Source organism: Miniopterus natalensis, chromosome 5 (genome assembly GCF_054644295.1).
Source record: "Miniopterus natalensis isolate mMinNat1 chromosome 5, mMinNat1.hap1, whole genome shotgun sequence".
In the NCBI taxonomy this organism is placed as follows: Eukaryota; Metazoa; Chordata; class Mammalia; order Chiroptera; family Miniopteridae; genus Miniopterus; species Miniopterus natalensis.
This window is the reverse complement of record NC_142085.1, coordinates 20,552,189-20,569,963: the sequence shown is the minus strand read 5'-3', so window position 1 is coordinate 20,569,963 and position 17,775 is coordinate 20,552,189. Positions and strand designations below refer to the sequence as shown.

The window sequence follows — 17,775 nt, the reverse complement described above, 5'->3', positions numbered from 1 at the left end:
TCCTGAGCCTCAACATGTTGGAGACCAATGTCAAGCCTCTTTGCATGGGACAGAGAGAGCTCGCAAAACCCAACACATGCAGGGGTGGGGAACGTCCCGCCTGCGGGTGGAAATCCTTTGGTCCGGCCCTGCCAAGGCCTCACCGAAGAGCAGCAGTTCCAGCCATCACAGGAGGGGCGAGTTAATTAAAGGTTTGACCAAATACAGCAGGCTGATTTTTAAGTTGATAATTTTGTATGGCCCCTGAATGATGCTATAAATATCCAAACAGCCCTTGGCAGAAAAAAGGTTCCCCACCGCTGCTACATGAACTCATTCCTTTAAGTCTTGAAAACAACTAAGCATAGAAGAAAAGGCATCTGTGGTTGGCCTGCCCTCTGAAGGGAGGCAGGACGTCCCCCCCCACACCCTGTCTGCACACCTGCGGAGCTTGGAGCCAGCAGCCTGGGATCAAGGATTCTGGGCGTTTCCCTAAGGCTTGTTCCTGTTGCTCGCCTGGACCTTGCTGACCACAAAACGGCCGTGGGAAGGATACAGCTGGACAAGGGCACGAAGCGTTCACGAGCAAACCTGCAAGACGCCAGCTTCCTCCTGTAGCCCTGAGCTCACTGTTTGCACCACGCTGGGCCCGGGCTGACAACTTAAGCAGCTGTCAACTTCTCCCATCTGCTCTTTAAGCCCTGACCCGAGTTCACTCTGCAGATCTTGTCCACAAAGGGTCACCTCCCGCTCAGCCGCCCCCTGGACACTGACCTCCCTGGTCACGGCAATAAGAGAAAAGCGGAGCTATGCGTTTGACCAGGGGGAACGCCCAGGATTTTCTCCAGCTCCGCCCTCCAGGGGGAGGGCAAGGTCTCGGTTTGCGTGGCCGCGCTGCAGGCACAAAGCCCTGTGACGCGGCCCGCGCGTGGCCCGCGGGTGGCCCGCGCGCGGCCCGCCGGCTGTTTCTCACGCGCCGGAGGAGGGCCGGTTGCAGCGGGCCCCTGGCTCCGCCCGAAGCGGGAAGATCTGGGCTCTGAGCCAGGGTAAGAGGGAGAGCAGGCTGGGGACTGGAAGCATGGCCGGGGCGGGGAGGCGGGTGCAGGCCGGGCGCGGGTGTGCGGGGTCTGCGGGGCAGGGCCTCGGCTGCCCGGGGAGAGCGTTTCCTGGCTGCGCGGCGCCCACCCGCCGAGGGAGGACTTGCGCCCGGCGCTGCTGGCCCTGTGGAAACCCTGCGTGTCTGAAACGGTAAAGTACTCGATTCACACGGAGCGCACTGAGTCCTAGGAGAAGCCTGGAGTCATTTCTCCATCCGGCCTTTCCTAGGTCAGATGAAGAACTTCAGCTCCTTATGTTTTGTTTTGTTTTTAATTTTTACTAAAATAGATTTTTCTTGACTTCAGGGAGAGTTAGAGGGAGATAGAAACCTCGATGAGGAAGAAACATGGGTCACAGCGAGGCTGCCTCCTGTAGGCCCCTTGCTGGGGGACCCAGCCTGCACCCCGGGCCTGGGCACCACCAGAATCCAACAGGCCACCTTCCAGGGCAGGGGACCACACCCTACCAGCTGACCCTCACCGGCTGGGCATCGCTCTTTAGCTTCTGACTGCAGTTTATTAGAAGCTGGATATTACTACAAACTATTACAATTGTGGCTGTTGAATCTTCTGGACTTTAGGTCATCTACTGGCTTCCGGGAAAAGACATGGGGAGCTATATAGCCGTGCCCCCAAATCTATGTTGTAAATGCCCACTATGTGGGTGACTGCTTCCAAAATTTGTCTTCTAAAGAGTCTATGGGTTAGAGGCCTAGAGGAGGAGTTGAGAATCTTGAAAATATGCTGTGATATTCGAAGGAGGTCAGCTAACCCAATTCTTTGTTAGTATTGGAATGAAATACCAGGACGTCAAAACGATCTGATCCCAGAAGGTGATAATGGTCTTAATGGTGAGATCCAATTAATACAGTAAAGTATTTGAGAATAAAACTAAACAGTTGTGTCAAGTTTTAGGTTTTTAAAGATTATTGATTCTCCCTTTCCTTTGCATCTTTATTCTAAATATCCGCTTTTTCCCTGTTCCAGGATTATGGAACCATACACCATGCTGTTCCAGTAAACACCCCAGCGCAACCGTGGTATCCTGTTTTTAAAACATCTGCAACAAAGGGCACAGTACTTTTCTATTAGTAAGTAGTGAGGGGGGAAATGGCAGCCAACCTTTCGACTATGTATGAATGCAGGTTTAAGGGAATAAAATAGGATCTCTTTTGTTTTCCTAAGTATATTCTCACAGGTTGATGTAAAGGATGCATTGCTGAGTGCACAGGAAATGCTGAATCAAGGCCAGGAAGGGAAGAGCAACAAGTGTAGGCCAGCCGCGATTTTATACTAAGGATGGTTCACTGAGTGTGAAACAGAAAGAGCAAGACCAAAGCACTTTGAATTTCCTTCCCTTGAGAATAACTTTATTTTATGGAAAGGTGACTGAGCTTATAACACCAAATATGAACATGGGTTTCCATTTTGTTAATGCGGTTGCTTAATCTAGTATTCTCTTTTCAGTAGTTATTCAAATTAAAGAACTAACTGTGAACATGTTAAACATACTAGTTATTGAATGGATGTATTAATGTACTTGTTTTCAATCGTAATACCCAGTGATTATCCACCTGGCATCCTGGTTATGTCACTCCTTCAGCCCTGAGTGCCTCCCATGGGCCAAGTAGTTGCAGGGAGGAGTGGGATTGGGAGACAGATGCGTCCTTAACCCTTCAGGGGCTCACTGGTAACCCTTCAGGGGCTCATCGTTAACTATTGTCCAAGGTGCGGTGATAGCATAGAGAAAGGATTTGCCACTCACCACTTCAAAGTAACAACAGCAAAGTGCACAGTTGGCCTGACTTCCTTTGGCCCTCTCTCTACCCACTGTGTTATTAGCCAGACTTACAACAGTGTGGTATGAAACTAATTTTGAAAATATTCCTAAATGTGTGTTCAGAGCCTTATGAGATATCTGTATGACTTTGATTTATAACTCAGTGTAGGCAAGGAAGAATGTGAGGCATATTTCAGATAAGGCTGCTCTTAAAAGCCTGTTCACGAACTTAAAGAGCTTTTAGAAATTAATGGTTAATAGCCATCTAAAGAGCATTGAACTTTCAATCTTAAATGTATCTATATAAAATACAAATAAACTCACAACAGATGCAGTGGGCCTGTTATGGGACTCTGTTATCAATGAACGTGAACATCTAGCCACTAAGTCCAGTTTTTTAACTGAAATTTGAAGGATTTATGAAAGATAATTTCTTCATTAGGAATCTTTGGTTACATGGATTCATAGTGTGGTGGTTTATGGTATTTGATGATAATCTTTTTAGTCATGGATGTAAACTCTACATAATTTAGTCTTTAAAGGATTAATCAGCAGATTATGTAATTAATGTCACCTTAAGTTATAGTTTACCAATAGCGCTCAGACATGCTAACCTGACATCTCTGCTCTAACTTGTGCTTAACTTCATTTGAGATAGTTCGTAACTTCAATTCAGATATTTGGTTAGCCAGGGAAGGTATGCATATCTAAAGGTGATCTGAATCTTCTCTCCCTAGAGGTACTATATCTAAAAGAAAATTAGAAACTTTTCTGATTATAGTAGAAGGAAGAAAATGACTGATGAAGGTTTTATTTCTTAAATTTTACTTTCTTGTCCAAAAGTGGCCAGTTTAGAATATGTATATAGTTATACGCAGTGCCGTAAATTTTTATATTTTTATTAATGCAAACTATAAAATTTCCCGTAAATGCGAAATAATTAATAAATGCAGATCTTATGAACACTTCTAAAATTAACAATTTAATCAAATAACATGCATTTATGGAAGAATTTATGAGCTCAGAAAACTACCACACATTGTAAAAGATAATAATGAAAATATTAATAATTTCCATTTATTGAGTATTCTATGCCAAGCATTATATTAGTTGTTTTATGTATATTATGTGTTTCAGTGTTCAAAGCAAACCTATGCTAAGATAATCTACACTTTACAGAAGAGAAAACCGAATCTCCAAGAGGGTTTCCCAGCACTGACGTTTTTAAAAACTATGTTCTCAACCAATAAGCTATAGAAAGTTGTTAGCTAGGAAGTAAATGTCACAGAAAGCTGAGCCACAGGAATTCAGCTACAGGGTAGAATCCTGGTTACCTTTGCAGTGATTATCCTGTCTTGAGTGGTTATTATAAAAATACTATGTCAAAAAGGCAGCATCCAAATTTTAGTGTGCCTAAGAAGAGCAGGCTGGTAAGGGAAGAGAAGGGGATGTTTTACTTACTCAGATTAAGAGCTACATGGGAGCCAAATAATGTCAAAACCAATGTCAGACAACTGGCAACGAAATGTGAAGCTATTGGTGTAAAAGATTCCGTTTCAAAAATTTATTGACTTAGATTTATTTGCACAACTGGAACTTGCTAAAACAGAAATAGGTGAAATAGATATGGTACTCTGGCTTCTCTTCACCTTCCTTCTTCTGCCAGGTAACGCAGATACTTCATCCTGCTCTGAGAACCAACGGTAAGTGATCACTCATTTATTTTAATGTAAACATTTTATTTGTCAATCATTTTTTTTTTGCCCATGGTAAAATGATATATTTAATCCATCCACGATTTTCAAAACTTTATGGTTAAATTTTTATTGAAAGAATGATCTCAAGTAAATTTTACTCTTTTACTCACTATATCAAATTGAAACTTAAATGAAATCTTTACATTTCATTCTAAAATAGATACTATAAATAATTCCCATGTTTATGACTTTGAAACAAGTGAAGTAGAACTGTCTTTAATAGAAAAACATGAAAGCATGACAATTTGTATATATTATATAAATACTTCTGGAGCATCAGTCGTTTCTTCGGTTTCTATTTTATTGTCCCTATCAGAGACAAAGTTGGTTCCACTGTGATTCTACTGGCACCATATGACAATCTTCTCTTGTTACATTATGAACTTGGGAGTCACAGTTGCTGTGAGATAACCATGATCGTTACACTGGTTTTCCCCTCTTAGCCCATGTACCACACTTTTCAATGCAGACCTTTGTTCTCTTTAACTTACTTCCCAGCAATGGCCTTACTCCCAGTGATGGTGCTTCTGGCTGCTGTCCTGATTCCATCTTTACCTACAGAAGGAAAGGTAACGTTAGGGTGGAAAATCTTTTCAGGGCCCTCCAGGCAACTTTGTGGGATGGCAAGGCACTTTGAGAGTGGGAACAGCAAGAGTGTCCGGTACATCACAAAGCACTACTCCGTGGTTGCTCAGAACACTTAGCACAATTATCTAGATGAAAGCCTAAGGCTGTGCTGTCCAGTACAGTAGCTGCTGGTCTCATGTGGCTATCGAACACTTGAAATGTGGCTTGCCCAAAACAAGATGTACTGTAAGTACAAAACACATTCCGGATTTTAAAGATTTAGTACCAAAAAATAAGAGGAAAATATCGCATTAATAGTTTTCATATTGACTACATGATGAAATAGTATTTTAGATAATTGTAAATTTAGGTCATTAAATTGCATAAACTTTATAGAACAATTCACACACCCTACTCTACCTTCAGACTTAGACTTCCCACATTCCCACACACAAAGATAAACCAAAAATATCGGCACCTGATTTAATAACTTAATTATATTTCTGTTAATAAAGGAAAAAATTAGCAATAGTCCATTAATTGGATGGCTTTGCTTTCTCCAAATTGCCTTGGAGATTTGTTTAATATTGCAAAATTGCCTTTTTAGTGATTCCGTAAAATCTAACCACAATAGGCAGAATGAATTTTCTAGAATTTTGAATGCACTTTGACTGAGCTTAAGTATTCTTTCCCTAATACGTTCTAAATACATTGTCTCTCAGTACAGATACCATGTCAGGTCAGTGTCCTCCAAGTCTAGAGTCAACCTTGATCTCCACCCTCATTTCCCCTGCTGTAGCCTGATCAAATGTAAATGAATACATCTTAAGGTTGCTATTGTGCCCCTTTGTGGTTATAAAATATTATCACTTGTATGTCATATTAAGAGTTTCCTTGAAGCTAGAAACGGGCATTTGTGGCCTTAAAGGATTTTCTAAATTTGTCATGCCACAAGTTACATTTCTGTTCTCAAAGCTTCAAGTGACTTATTTCCTGTATGTCATAGCTTTGACAAATTCATTGGCAATGCTTAACAACTAATAGTGGCTTGATCTCAACACTTTTTAAAGTGATCGGTGCTTCCTTGAATTAACTCATTTACTCTTATGTGTTAAAAATTTTTAAAACATCTTAAAAAACTTTAATTTTATTTCCCTTTAGGATCCAGCCTTTTCTGCTTTGGTAACCACTCAAACGCAAATCCAAAAAGAGATTGTAAACAAACACAATGAATTAAGGAAATCAGTCTCTCCACCTGCCAGCAACATGCTAAAGATGGTAAGAGGCAGTGATGTAAGGAAAGTGGTGGGAACAAACGGTGCTGAGAGCAGGCAGCTGGTAACGGGCACCTGTTAAGAACTTGGTGGCTTACAACATTCGACCTCTGTTTTGCTATTTCATTTGAGCTGTGTTATGGGCAAGGAAGAAAGTCTTAATTTTACTTTAAGATGGTTAAATAACTTGTTAAGTTTACAGGGTTGTACAGTTGGAAAGGCAGAATTAGAAGCCAAATCTTCAGGCAAGAAATATGTAGCTGTTACTTTTTTTTTCTTCACTATCTTTCTTTGTCTAAAATAAATCCCCTTTCTTTCAGAACCAGTGCCATTTAGGGTAAATAGACCATTTTCCAGGGCATAGGCCCAGAAAGCTAAATATCTCCTGTATGAAAACAGTGGGCTACAAATGAAATTGGGAATAATCTAGGCCAGCTAATTACTGTTTAAGTGTAATGATAATACTTCACACATTGATCAGTATTTAAAACAGCACCATTACTAAAAATCCTAGGTGTGGCTGCTGTGAGGTCATAGTCAGATATTATTGTATTAGACATTTCTCTCATTAGATACATCACCCATGGACTGTCTTTGTGGGAAACTGGCACTTCAGCAGTAAAGACACACCAACAAAAGATATTTTAGCCCAGCCAGCATGGCTCAGGGGTTGAGCATCGACCTAGGGTCCAGAAGATCTCAGTTGATTCCCAGTCAGGGCACATATCTGGGTTGCAGGCTCGATTCCCAGTGGGGAGTGTGCAGGGGGCAGTCGATCAGTGACCTTCTCATCATTGATGTTTCTCTCTCTCTCTCCCACTTCTTCTCTCTGAAATCAATACATATTAAAAAAACAAAAGATATTTAAGATCAATGACAAATAGATAATATATCTATAGAAGTTTTGAATCAGATTATAATACATATGCTTTGTTGGGGTTGAATTTTTAAGTGTATACTTTTTTCTTATGACACTTAGGAATGGAACAGAGATGCAACAACGAATGCCCAGAAGTGGGCAAACAGGTGCACTTTAGAACACAGTAAACCCGAGGACCGGAAACTCAGTACGTAGCTTAGCAAATATACGTTGAATAAATGAAGAAATAAAATAACAGTGGGCAAGTAAACTAGAATGGACCATTCTGGGGTGTGGCATCAAGACAGTGAATAAATGTTACTTATACTTGTCTTTTTGAAACCAAGTATCTGTATACAGAGAGATAGTTATGATAAGTACCATTTTGTGCTTATCAATTATTTATGTTATGCAAAAAATTCCTCAAGCAGTATCTCATTTGTTCCTCTTAACCAGCTCGTGAGTAAACTAGGAAGTGGAAGGAATGACTTACCCAAGAACATAACCTGATGTGGTGACATATATTGGAAAGTTAACCAAACTTTCTGATTTCCCCTCCACTGTCCTTTTGTGATATTGTATAACCATTTGGTGTTCTGAAATCTATTTATTTTGTGTTCATAAAAAGTATTGAATTATGTGAAGTTGTTCCCAATTCTTTTTTAAAAAAATACTGAACCTTTTTAAATCAAGATGAATAATTGGGGTATGCTGATTCATTTTTAAAACTTTTGATAACATACCTCCAAGTATTCTGTATGGACTGTGTGACTATAATGCATAGAATAATATGCTAGAGTCAAAAAACGTATAAGACATATCAAGGATCCAAGAAAACTATGAAAAGAAAAACACTTGTGTGCATAAACTTTACATACTCTATTTACATTATCAAGCACAGTACACATACAGGCAAGCCTAGTTGGAAAGTAGTGAATAATTTACCTGTCGTTTCAGTAGAACTATTACTGTTTGTATTGTTGGTGCTCACGTTATGATGGAATTATGAAGACAGATGACTGCATTCAGTAGAAGATGGAAACAAATGTTCTTAAAGATCCAAGTCTACCGCTAGATTCTTAGTTTCTCTCCTTCGCTATTAAAGGGGATATTTTATACTCATGTAGAGATTAAATTTCAAGCCATCATAATGTAAATATTAAGTGAGGTCTTGAAAAGATAAGGAAATGTTTGGGGGCTACAGGCCCTTGTTTCTTTTTTAAAATTTTTATTTTAGAACACTTAACATGAGATGACCCTCTTAAAATGTTAACTGTACATGCACTGACTCTGGGTGCAGTGTAGGACAGCAGGCCTCCAGAGCTTATTCATGTTGCATAACTGAAACGTTACGCCCGTTGATTAATATCTCCCCATTTCCTCTTCCTACCAGACCCGACAATGACCATTCCACTCTTTGACTTGAATACTTAGACACTTTATATAAAGTAGAGCCATTCAGAAGTCATCTTTCTGTGACTGGCTTATTTCACTAAGCATAATGTCCTCAAGGTTCATCCATGTTGTCGCATGTTGCAGAATGTCGTCTTTTTTTAGAGGATGAATAATATTCCATTGTGTATATATCACACTTTTAATCCATTCATCTGTAGTGGATATTTGGTTGTTTCCACGTCTTGGCTGTCATGAATCGTGCTGCAGTGAACATCAGAGAGCTCATATCTCTTTAAGATCCTAATTTCAATTCTTTTGGATAAATACTCAAAAGTGGAATTGCTGGATCATTTGGTAGCTCTACTTTTAATTTTTTGAGGACCTTCCGTACTCTTTTCCATAGCAGGTACATCATTTTGCATTTTAACCAACAGTGTACAGGAATTCCAACCTCACATTCTCACCATCACTTGCCTTTTGTTGTTTTTTGTTTGTTTGTTTGTTTGTTTTTTATATAATAGGCATTCTGATAGGTGTAAGGTGAGACCTCACTGTGGTTTTGAGTTGCAATTCCCTGATAACTAATGGTGTTGAGCACCTTTTCATATACCCGTTTGGCCATTTTTACATCAGATTTGAAGAAATGTCTATTCTAGTCCACCGTGGTCAGAAAAGATCCTTAGTTTCTCAGGCAGGCCCAAGAAATGAGTGGTATTTGGGCCAATCCATTAAATTCTTCCCTTCTCCAGGGAGAGGCTAGGAGCTAACTTCTTATCTGCTCACTATTTGCTGGACCAGAAAGGGAAACTATGGCAACTATCAGCCCAAATCTCTGTCTGTTTTCACTTGCCCCAGGCAGCTAGGTTATGCTAGGTCTTGTGAACATTCCCAAACAGTCAAGACAGAAGCCAGTTCTTTGGTCAGCCTCTGGAAATTTGAGGCATTGGATGCCCAGGCCAACTTCTTTCTTCCCCAGGGAGAAGCAAGCAGCTGTGTTTTTTGTCTGCTTGCTCTATGCTGATCTGAGAGGAAGATTTATGGCATTAGCCAAACCAAACTGCCTTCTCTCTTCTCTCTTCTCCCCAGAGGGCAAGACTCTGCCAAACCCATCAGAGCTCCAAGACTGGCAAGATAGATGCCAGTTCTTTGGGTAACTCTGGCAAAATTGGAAATTTAAATTCACTGATCACTCTTTGCCTCCAAAGCTGAGAGCTAAGATTTTTCATTTTCTTATTCTGTGCTGAGTCAAGAGGACACAGTTATGGTGTCTACCTGCCCAAGCCACCATATCCATTCTCCTTCAGGTGGCTAGTCTGTGCCTGGCTCTCAGAGCTCCAAGACCTGCAAGACAGAAAGCAGCCCTCTGGAGAGTCCCCTTGGGAAAGTTGGGATACTGGGCACAGGAACCAAATCATTCCCTCCCCTGGTAGGAGCTGGGAGGTGGGGGGTCTCTTTCTGATCATATGGCACTGTGCTGAGAGTAGGGCTTCTAGCAAGTGTTCCAATCTCCCTGCAGGCTTCAGTGGTTCTGGTTTCATATTCTGCCAGGTATAGGAGCCCTTCAATTAGCTTTTGGATTTCTCACAAGGGCAATTTGTTCATGAACTATTGTTGGTTCAGTGAGTTGGGGGCAGGAAGGTCCAGGCTTCCTATTCCACCATCTTGCCAATGTCACCTTCAGTAAAGTCTTTCTTGCTTTACTCTCTGAGGAGCACTTAGCGTTGTAACATTCCGATTTGTTGATTAAGCAGAGATCCAAAGTTTTGAAAACTGTCATTCCTCCTCCTGCCAGTTGCTTCTTGGGGCTCTTAAAGACTGCCTGTAAAACTTCCTCCCTCCCCACCCCCCCTGCCAAAGTTCACACAAAATCACAATCATAAACATTTATTCAGGGTCCTGTATGTGAAAAATCTCTGGTGAGGGTGAGCAAGAGGAGGAAAGAAAGAATAAAATTTGGTTGCTGCTTTTTGCAAGCTTACAAAGCCGAGAGCCCGCGAGGCATTACACACACAAGGACTTTAGCATGAAAAGAAATGCATCTCTCAGAAGCCAGAGGGCGGGAAACGTTTAAAGAATAAGTTCTTCTCAACCTATTCAAGTTTTCAGGTTGAGACCATAGCGTTCCACTGCATGTGAATGTGCTAGGCAGGTCTGTCTTCTGTGTGGCTTTCTAGCTGGTGAGGAGTGGAACCACCTTTTAATGTATTAATCAACAGTTGGCAAGTTTAGGCACCACAAAAGGCAACGTCCTGGTGGTCATACAGTTGATGTCTTTCACCATTGCAACCTTATTGCTTTCCTCATGATCTGTTCCTTCACAGGTGTAAAATGTGGTGAGAATCTCTTTATGTCAAGTGACCCCACTGCTTGGTCAACTGCAATCCAAAGTTGGTACGATGAGAGCGAAGATTTTGTCTATGGTGTAGGGCCAAAGCCTGCCAATGCCGTGGTTGGGCATTATACCCAGGTAAAGGGAACAAGTGCAAATACTTCCGCCACAAATGTTCTAATATAGAAAGCTTCTTCAAATTATGACCAAGTCCAGTGCTTAGTTTGAGGGAAAGAGCCTGCACAGGTACAATCCAGTCCTCGCGTTGGATCAGTACTTCACCTCAGCTGTCATTTTATTTCCGTTTTAGTTCTTGCAAAACTCTTGGTTGGAAAGTACACTCTGCATTTTGCCAGCCTTATAAATGAATAAAGTAGTGAGTGTACATGAAAATGAGATATGTTTAAAGTCTGTGACTGTTTCAATCATTTAAATATTTCCATACAATACACGGCTTCAAACTATAGCAGTAACATTTTTTCAAGCTTTTATTTGGTATTTGTTTTTTAATCTTTTCCTTTTCTTACTGTATTCTTGATATATTCCCTGGTGGATCTGTAGCTTGTTTGGTATTCATCTTACCAAGTTGGATGTGGAATTGCTTATTGCCCAAATCAAGAGAGTCTAAAATACTACTACGTTTGCCACTATTGTCCTGCGTGAGTATACACTTTAGAGTTTAAACTTTAAAAGACGGCATTTAAATTCAGCTCTGTAGGCATTTACTTTTTTGCCTCTATCTTATCTATTTTTTAAGTTATTTATGAAAAGTAAAAACATTTATAAAGAAAATGTATTGTTTATTATTAAAGTTATCTTTTAATATATGTTACTGATGTTAAAAAATATAAAAATTACATTTACAATTTAAATTACATTTTGTCGGGAACTAAAGTCCCCTTTCGTCCGATAAAGGTTTAATGTCAATAATTCCATCTGCAATTTAATATTTTTAAATTCTCATATATTCAACACATCAGAATAAAAATATATGTTTCAGTGAAGGGGAGCGATAAATCTTAGGCAGTGCTTTTTAAGGTGAGAAACATTCAACTTATCAGAGAAGAGACCGAGTGCTCAGGTCCAAGGATACATCTGAAGCTTTCTTTTCTCAATTATAAAATGATGTCTTTTCTCCCCATTGCCTTTCCCTAGGGCTCAAGGTTACTCAGTGAGCTTGTGGAGTGTGTGTTTCTCTGGATTTGGTATCAGTGCTCGCTAATTTTACACTCTGGGAGGGTGGAAGCTTGATTAAGCAAGAGGTGGAGGTGCCATGGCAAATTGGAGATCAAAAATTGTGATTTATGCCTCTTCTGCTAAAATATTTCCTCTTCTGTTTCTCTAAAAACCGTTTACATTTTTGCCGTTAAAAATGACCCATTCCTTTGCTTTTCAACGGGTTTTTGAGAACTCTTCAATGTATTTCAGAGTCCAGAAAAAGTTAGCATCTTAAGTCTTTGTTTCTCAATAGTTTTTACACACACACAAAACCCACACAACCAACCAACAACATCAAAAGAAACCATACAGCTCCATAATGAGCCATCTCATACTGTCTAGATTTGTAGCAGGAAATATGTTGTCTCATCAAACAATATGAAGTCATCCTCGATAAATCCTATGGATATATTGAAGATCTAATCTCAACATATCTGCTAGCCTTAGTTTCTTTTAATGTTTGAAATTCTTTATGACTAGAGACAGGGAGATCCCCCAAACCAAACCTCCCACAGGATTTATTTTGAGATTGCAGACAACCTGGGATATTGATCTCCCACTTGAGAAGTGTGGCCTCCAAAGTCATTTTCCTACAAGGATCTATTAAGATTTACTAGAAAGAAGTGAAAATGCCATGGCAGAATGCATTCAGAATCACTGCCTGACTGTGAGAGGGGAGGTGTCTGGAGCCAGGCATCTGAAGTGAGAGGTGGCGTGAGCAACGAGGGAAAGCAGAGATGAGAGAACATCCAAAACACTTCTGTGTCTATTTTATGATTTTTCCAAGGGCTCACACACATACAGTTCTATTCTGTGCAGGAAGACTGAGATTCACATGCGGAGCCTTGGGCCCTTGGCCCACTTGGCTGAGATCTGGACTCTCATCTATTTTCAAATGAATTAATTGGCCAAAAGGGTAGGGATCATCAGGGAGTGACAACTTGGTCCCTGTAAGGTGATTACACCCTGGATATTGATGTTTATCAAAACTTTTTTACACTAATGCTCCTTTTTTTAAAAACTTTATTTTTATTGTTGACACTATTACAGATGTCCCCCTTTCCACGGCCTGTTGCTCAGGTCCACCCAGCTCCCGCGCCCCCCTCCCTCTAACCGGCCCCACTGTGCTGTCTGTGTCTTTGGATTATGCATATATGTTCTTTGGCTAATCCCTTCACCTTCTTTCATCCAGTGCCCTCTGCCCCTCTCCTCTGACAGCTGGCAGTCTGGTCCATGCATCCGTGCCTCGGTTTCTGTTTTCTTGGTCAGTTTATTCCTTCTTTGGTAAACATAAAAATCTCTCACACACCATTGCTGGAAACAGAAACCTTCCCCAACTCTGCCAACCCCACAAATACACACACCACTGACTACTGAAATATATAGCATCGCCCCCTGTCTAGAAGTAAAGATCTCTGTCTAGGAGATACGTTCTACCCCTTGCCACCACATTGGAGTTCACTGCCTTACCCATTGGCCCAAGTCTCCGGGGAGATGAAGCGAGTGTTGAAATACACTCTGAATTATCGCAGTTGTTCAACCTGCAGAATTATAGTCAAGGAGACTGGGCAATGTCTGAGCTATTTTTTTAATTTAGAGGCCATCTGAATTACACATTGGGAATTATAACGTTTCACTTTTGTTAACATAACTGACTACATGTAAGAGCTGTGTCTATTTGGTGACTGATGCTAGACTTTGAGCATAAAGGAAACAGCAAAGTGAAACATACCTGACGTCATGTGTTTTAAATTTCAGCGGTAACAATGTGAATAAAAAGAACACCCCTTACCAACAAGGAACACCCTGTGCCAGCTGCCCCGGTAACTGTGAGAGCGGCCTGTGCAGTAAGTGGAAAGTGATTAACCAGCTATTATCACAAAGGCTCCATATTTTATCTTCTTTTTATGGATTAGGAAATCTCCTAAAGTTACCAATTTAAATACTATCTTGCTGCAAAAGATAGAAAGATTCCTCAGCAGAATGTGTGCTAAGTAAACATGTTATACATGTAATCTCCATATTTTTTGTAATAAAAATAATGTCATCTTTAACATAATCAAACATCTGCCATTAGTGGGTTTTTGTGACTATGCAGAGCTCATAAGTATTAACTGTACATATTTCTGGTAACTAGTTCATTTCATCAAAGTATCATCACAGAAAAGGTGGTATTTTAAAAGGATTGAAAGTGTGTAAATCTACGGATGTGAGATTACATTGTGGCTCAGTCTAGACAGGCAAGCCAACTATTAAGTTTCTTTTTGTGCTAATGTGTTCTTCATGCTGATTACCACATTTTTACAATACAATTGGAGCCATAGTGTCTGGCTTCATAAATGATCACTTACCCTATAATTTTACAGTATTTTTGTGCACTTTTTAATGACAAAATCCAACCTTTACACAAAATTGACTCATAGAACCCACAAACGTTGTTGCAAAAGGAGAGAATACGATAAATGTCATATACATCATTTTTAAGTTGTCACAAACAGAAGTAAAAATAGCTGTTGGCCTTTTATAGTTGGGATGCTTTTATTAAAATTATGAACAACAGGGCTGAGCCATTCACTGAGATTTTTACTTTTCAAATGCTTTCACCTTCAGTTAGCACTCTTTTTGGCTGAACTACAGCTGTAATTCAGGGTACTGATGATATCAAAGCTATAAATCAACTAAAGAAGAAAAAAGTTGAATATTTATACCTCTGCTGAATGCAGTTTGCTAAGGAGCTTGGAATTATCCAATTAGCAATAAGCATTTCAACTGAAATATATATATTTTTTAATCCCCACCCAAGAATATTGTTTTCTATTGCTTTTCAGAGAGAGTCAGAGAGAGAGAGAGAGCGAGAGAGACATTGATGTGAGAGAGACACATCGATTGGTTGCCTCCCACACATGCCCCGACTGGGGCATCGAGCCTGCAACCGAGGAACTCGCCCTCGACAGGGAACCGAACCCGGGAGCAGTCTGCTGGCTCATGTTCTAACCACTGAGCAACCAGGCTAGTGCTCAGCTGAAAGATTTTAAACAAAAAACTGACAAGTTCAGAATCATACTTTATATAAAGGTTTCTAGCAATAGTGTGTAGGAACAACTGAATGGAATCTAGATAGAAAACTTTTGAAAAACATGGGTTGTAAAAAAAGGGATGTTTTTAATGCATTACTGGCAAAATGAATGAAGAGCAATGGGTTGAGAGACAAGAAGTAGAATAGCCAGTGTTTGTTACCTGTGCTGGTTGGATGCTGGTCAGAAGTAGAAAAGCAGTTCAGACTGATTGAGTTCCTGGCCCAAAGTACTGAGTAGTGAGAAAGCCATTTCTCTGTTCGTGGGAGGGCTGTAGGAAGGCAAACCCCCAGAGTCGTCAGCCTTGCGTTGTGGGTGATATGATGAGTTTAGTTTGAGATGTGTTGAGTTTGGGGCCCCTGGGGAACATCCAAGAAGAAATACCAGAAGGAAAGGGGGCATACGATCACTGTTTAACACCTTAATCTTCCCTCAGAAATCACTTTCTCCAGAAAGAAAAACACTGGAGTCTAAAGCAGCGAGGTCCAATAGTGTCTCTATCAACATGTGTCTTAAAGTTCTCTAGTCACGCATGGCCTTTGATCATGTGAAATGTGGCTAGTAAGATTAAGAAAATAAATTATTTGTTTTATCTAATTTAGAATAATTTAAATTTAAATAGCTATATGTGGCTAGTTGCTTCCATATTAGCCTCTGCAGGTGTACAGAGCTTTATTTATATTCATTTTACTGCCTTTGCTAGGGGAGGAAAGTAGATCAATTCAGTTTAGAAACAAGTCTGTCACCAAGTTCAAAATTTTAAAAGTGATGGATTAAACAGGGAGCTCAACTAAAGCACCTTATGTGTCCCTCAAGAAGTGAAAGGCCCATTATAGTGTAAGAGACGCTGACTTCTTTGTTCAGTCCTACCCCCCTATGCATTTTTTATTGATTGATTGATTGATTGATTGAGAGAGAGAGAAAGAGAGAGAGGCATCCATTTGTTGGTCCACTTATTTTTGCATTCATTGGTTGATTCTTATATGTGCCTTGCCCAGGAATCAAACCCGAAACCTTAGTGTATGGGGAAGACACTCTAACCAGCTGAACTGCCCAGCCAGGCCCCATCACACCTGTGCATTTTGAATGTATAAATTGTTTTGCTGCTACTAAGGAAAATGATAATAATGTGACTAATCTGTTTTTGTTACAGCCAACAGTTGTGCCTATGAGGATTTGCTTAGTAACTGTGATTCCTTGAAGAAAACAGCTGGCTGTGGACATGATTTGCTCAAGGAAAAGTGCAAGGCTACTTGCTTATGCGAAAACAAAATTTACTGAAAAACTCAACCTTGCAACATGCAAGACTAAGTGGAGAAGGGCTTCATCCTTTAATTGACACATCCCAGGAGGGAAATTGTAAGCATGTTAGTTACAAATTTGAATCCAAATAGTAATGCATCTTTTTCTCTTGGATCTTCACAGAAATCTCTTTCATACATCTATTTACAAAAACAGTGTAGTCCATGACCACAGCTTTGGACTGATTGATAAACTTGATACTTTAAAGTTAATCAGTTAAATCAAGCTGAGGATTTTTAAAGTTGTATAACTATAGGATTTAAAAGGTCACTAGAATTTCAGACTAAGATGAAGAATCATCTGTTTCCTGAAACAACTTGGAAAAAACCAACTGTAACATCATTGTCATTCCTACTACATGACTTTTTATGTGTATAAAGAATGAATTCAAAGATTGAATCTGGCTTTGTTGTATGGTCTCCTTTCTAAACAAAAGTAATCAGCTTTTAGAATAAAGAACTTATCTAAGCAACCACATAGATGTGATTCTTGTGCATATTTTATAGAATTCATCATCACTCCAACTAGACTCAGCCCAGATAAATTATTATAAAGAACAAAATTTCCAAAATATTTACCTATAAAATTAAACTTCAACAACAAAAGGAATTAATGTATACTTAGTATTTGTTTGTTTTTGTTTGGTTGGTGGTTGTTTCACTTTTTGACATTTTGATAACTCTTTTAGTTGATAAATTGTTAAAAAAGAGGGTATTATCTGACAATATATACAAATATATCCTTTCCCCCCAAAAAGAAAAACAATAGTAATAAGTGTTTTGGAGAGATTTACCACTGATAAGTCTTTGCCTACACTGTAATTTAAGATTAATAAAACAACAGAATAAAGTAGGCCCGTTTCATGGATGGGAAAATATACTTTGAAAATCTAAAAAAAGTGAAATGACTGTTGATAGTGGTCTGAAAATAGGGCTGGCCAGACAGAAGGTGAACTAGCATGAGCTGTTGATGCCTCCAAGATGAAATCATCTAAAGTATCTCACACTCATTAAAGTAATTGAATTCATAATTCTAACACTCCTATAAGGGAAATTTCCAGGCCCAGGCAGTTTCATTGCAGAGTTATACCAAACATTTCAAAAAGAATTTATACAAATTATACCTAGTCTTTTTCAGAAAATTG

The 17,775-nt window shown here is 39.7% G+C and overlaps 1 protein-coding gene across 1 annotated transcript; it reads left to right on the top strand.

The window, feature by feature from the left end:
- The first annotated feature begins 1,182 nt into the window (after positions 1 to 1,182).
- LOC107536847 (cysteine-rich secretory protein 2-like) lies at positions 1,183 to 17,103 on the top strand. The gene is made up of 10 exons (XM_016212691.2): positions 1,183 to 1,227; positions 2,064 to 2,167; positions 4,523 to 4,559; positions 5,112 to 5,182; positions 6,342 to 6,458; positions 7,434 to 7,521; positions 11,030 to 11,175; positions 11,599 to 11,696; positions 14,014 to 14,102; positions 16,483 to 17,103. The coding sequence occupies exons 4-10, from the start codon at positions 5,114 to 5,116 to the stop codon at positions 16,608 to 16,610; spliced, it is 735 nt and encodes a 244-aa protein (XP_016068177.1). The 5' UTR covers positions 1,183 to 1,227; positions 2,064 to 2,167; positions 4,523 to 4,559; positions 5,112 to 5,113; the 3' UTR covers positions 16,611 to 17,103.
- The last annotated feature ends 672 nt before the right edge of the window (positions 17,104 to 17,775 follow it).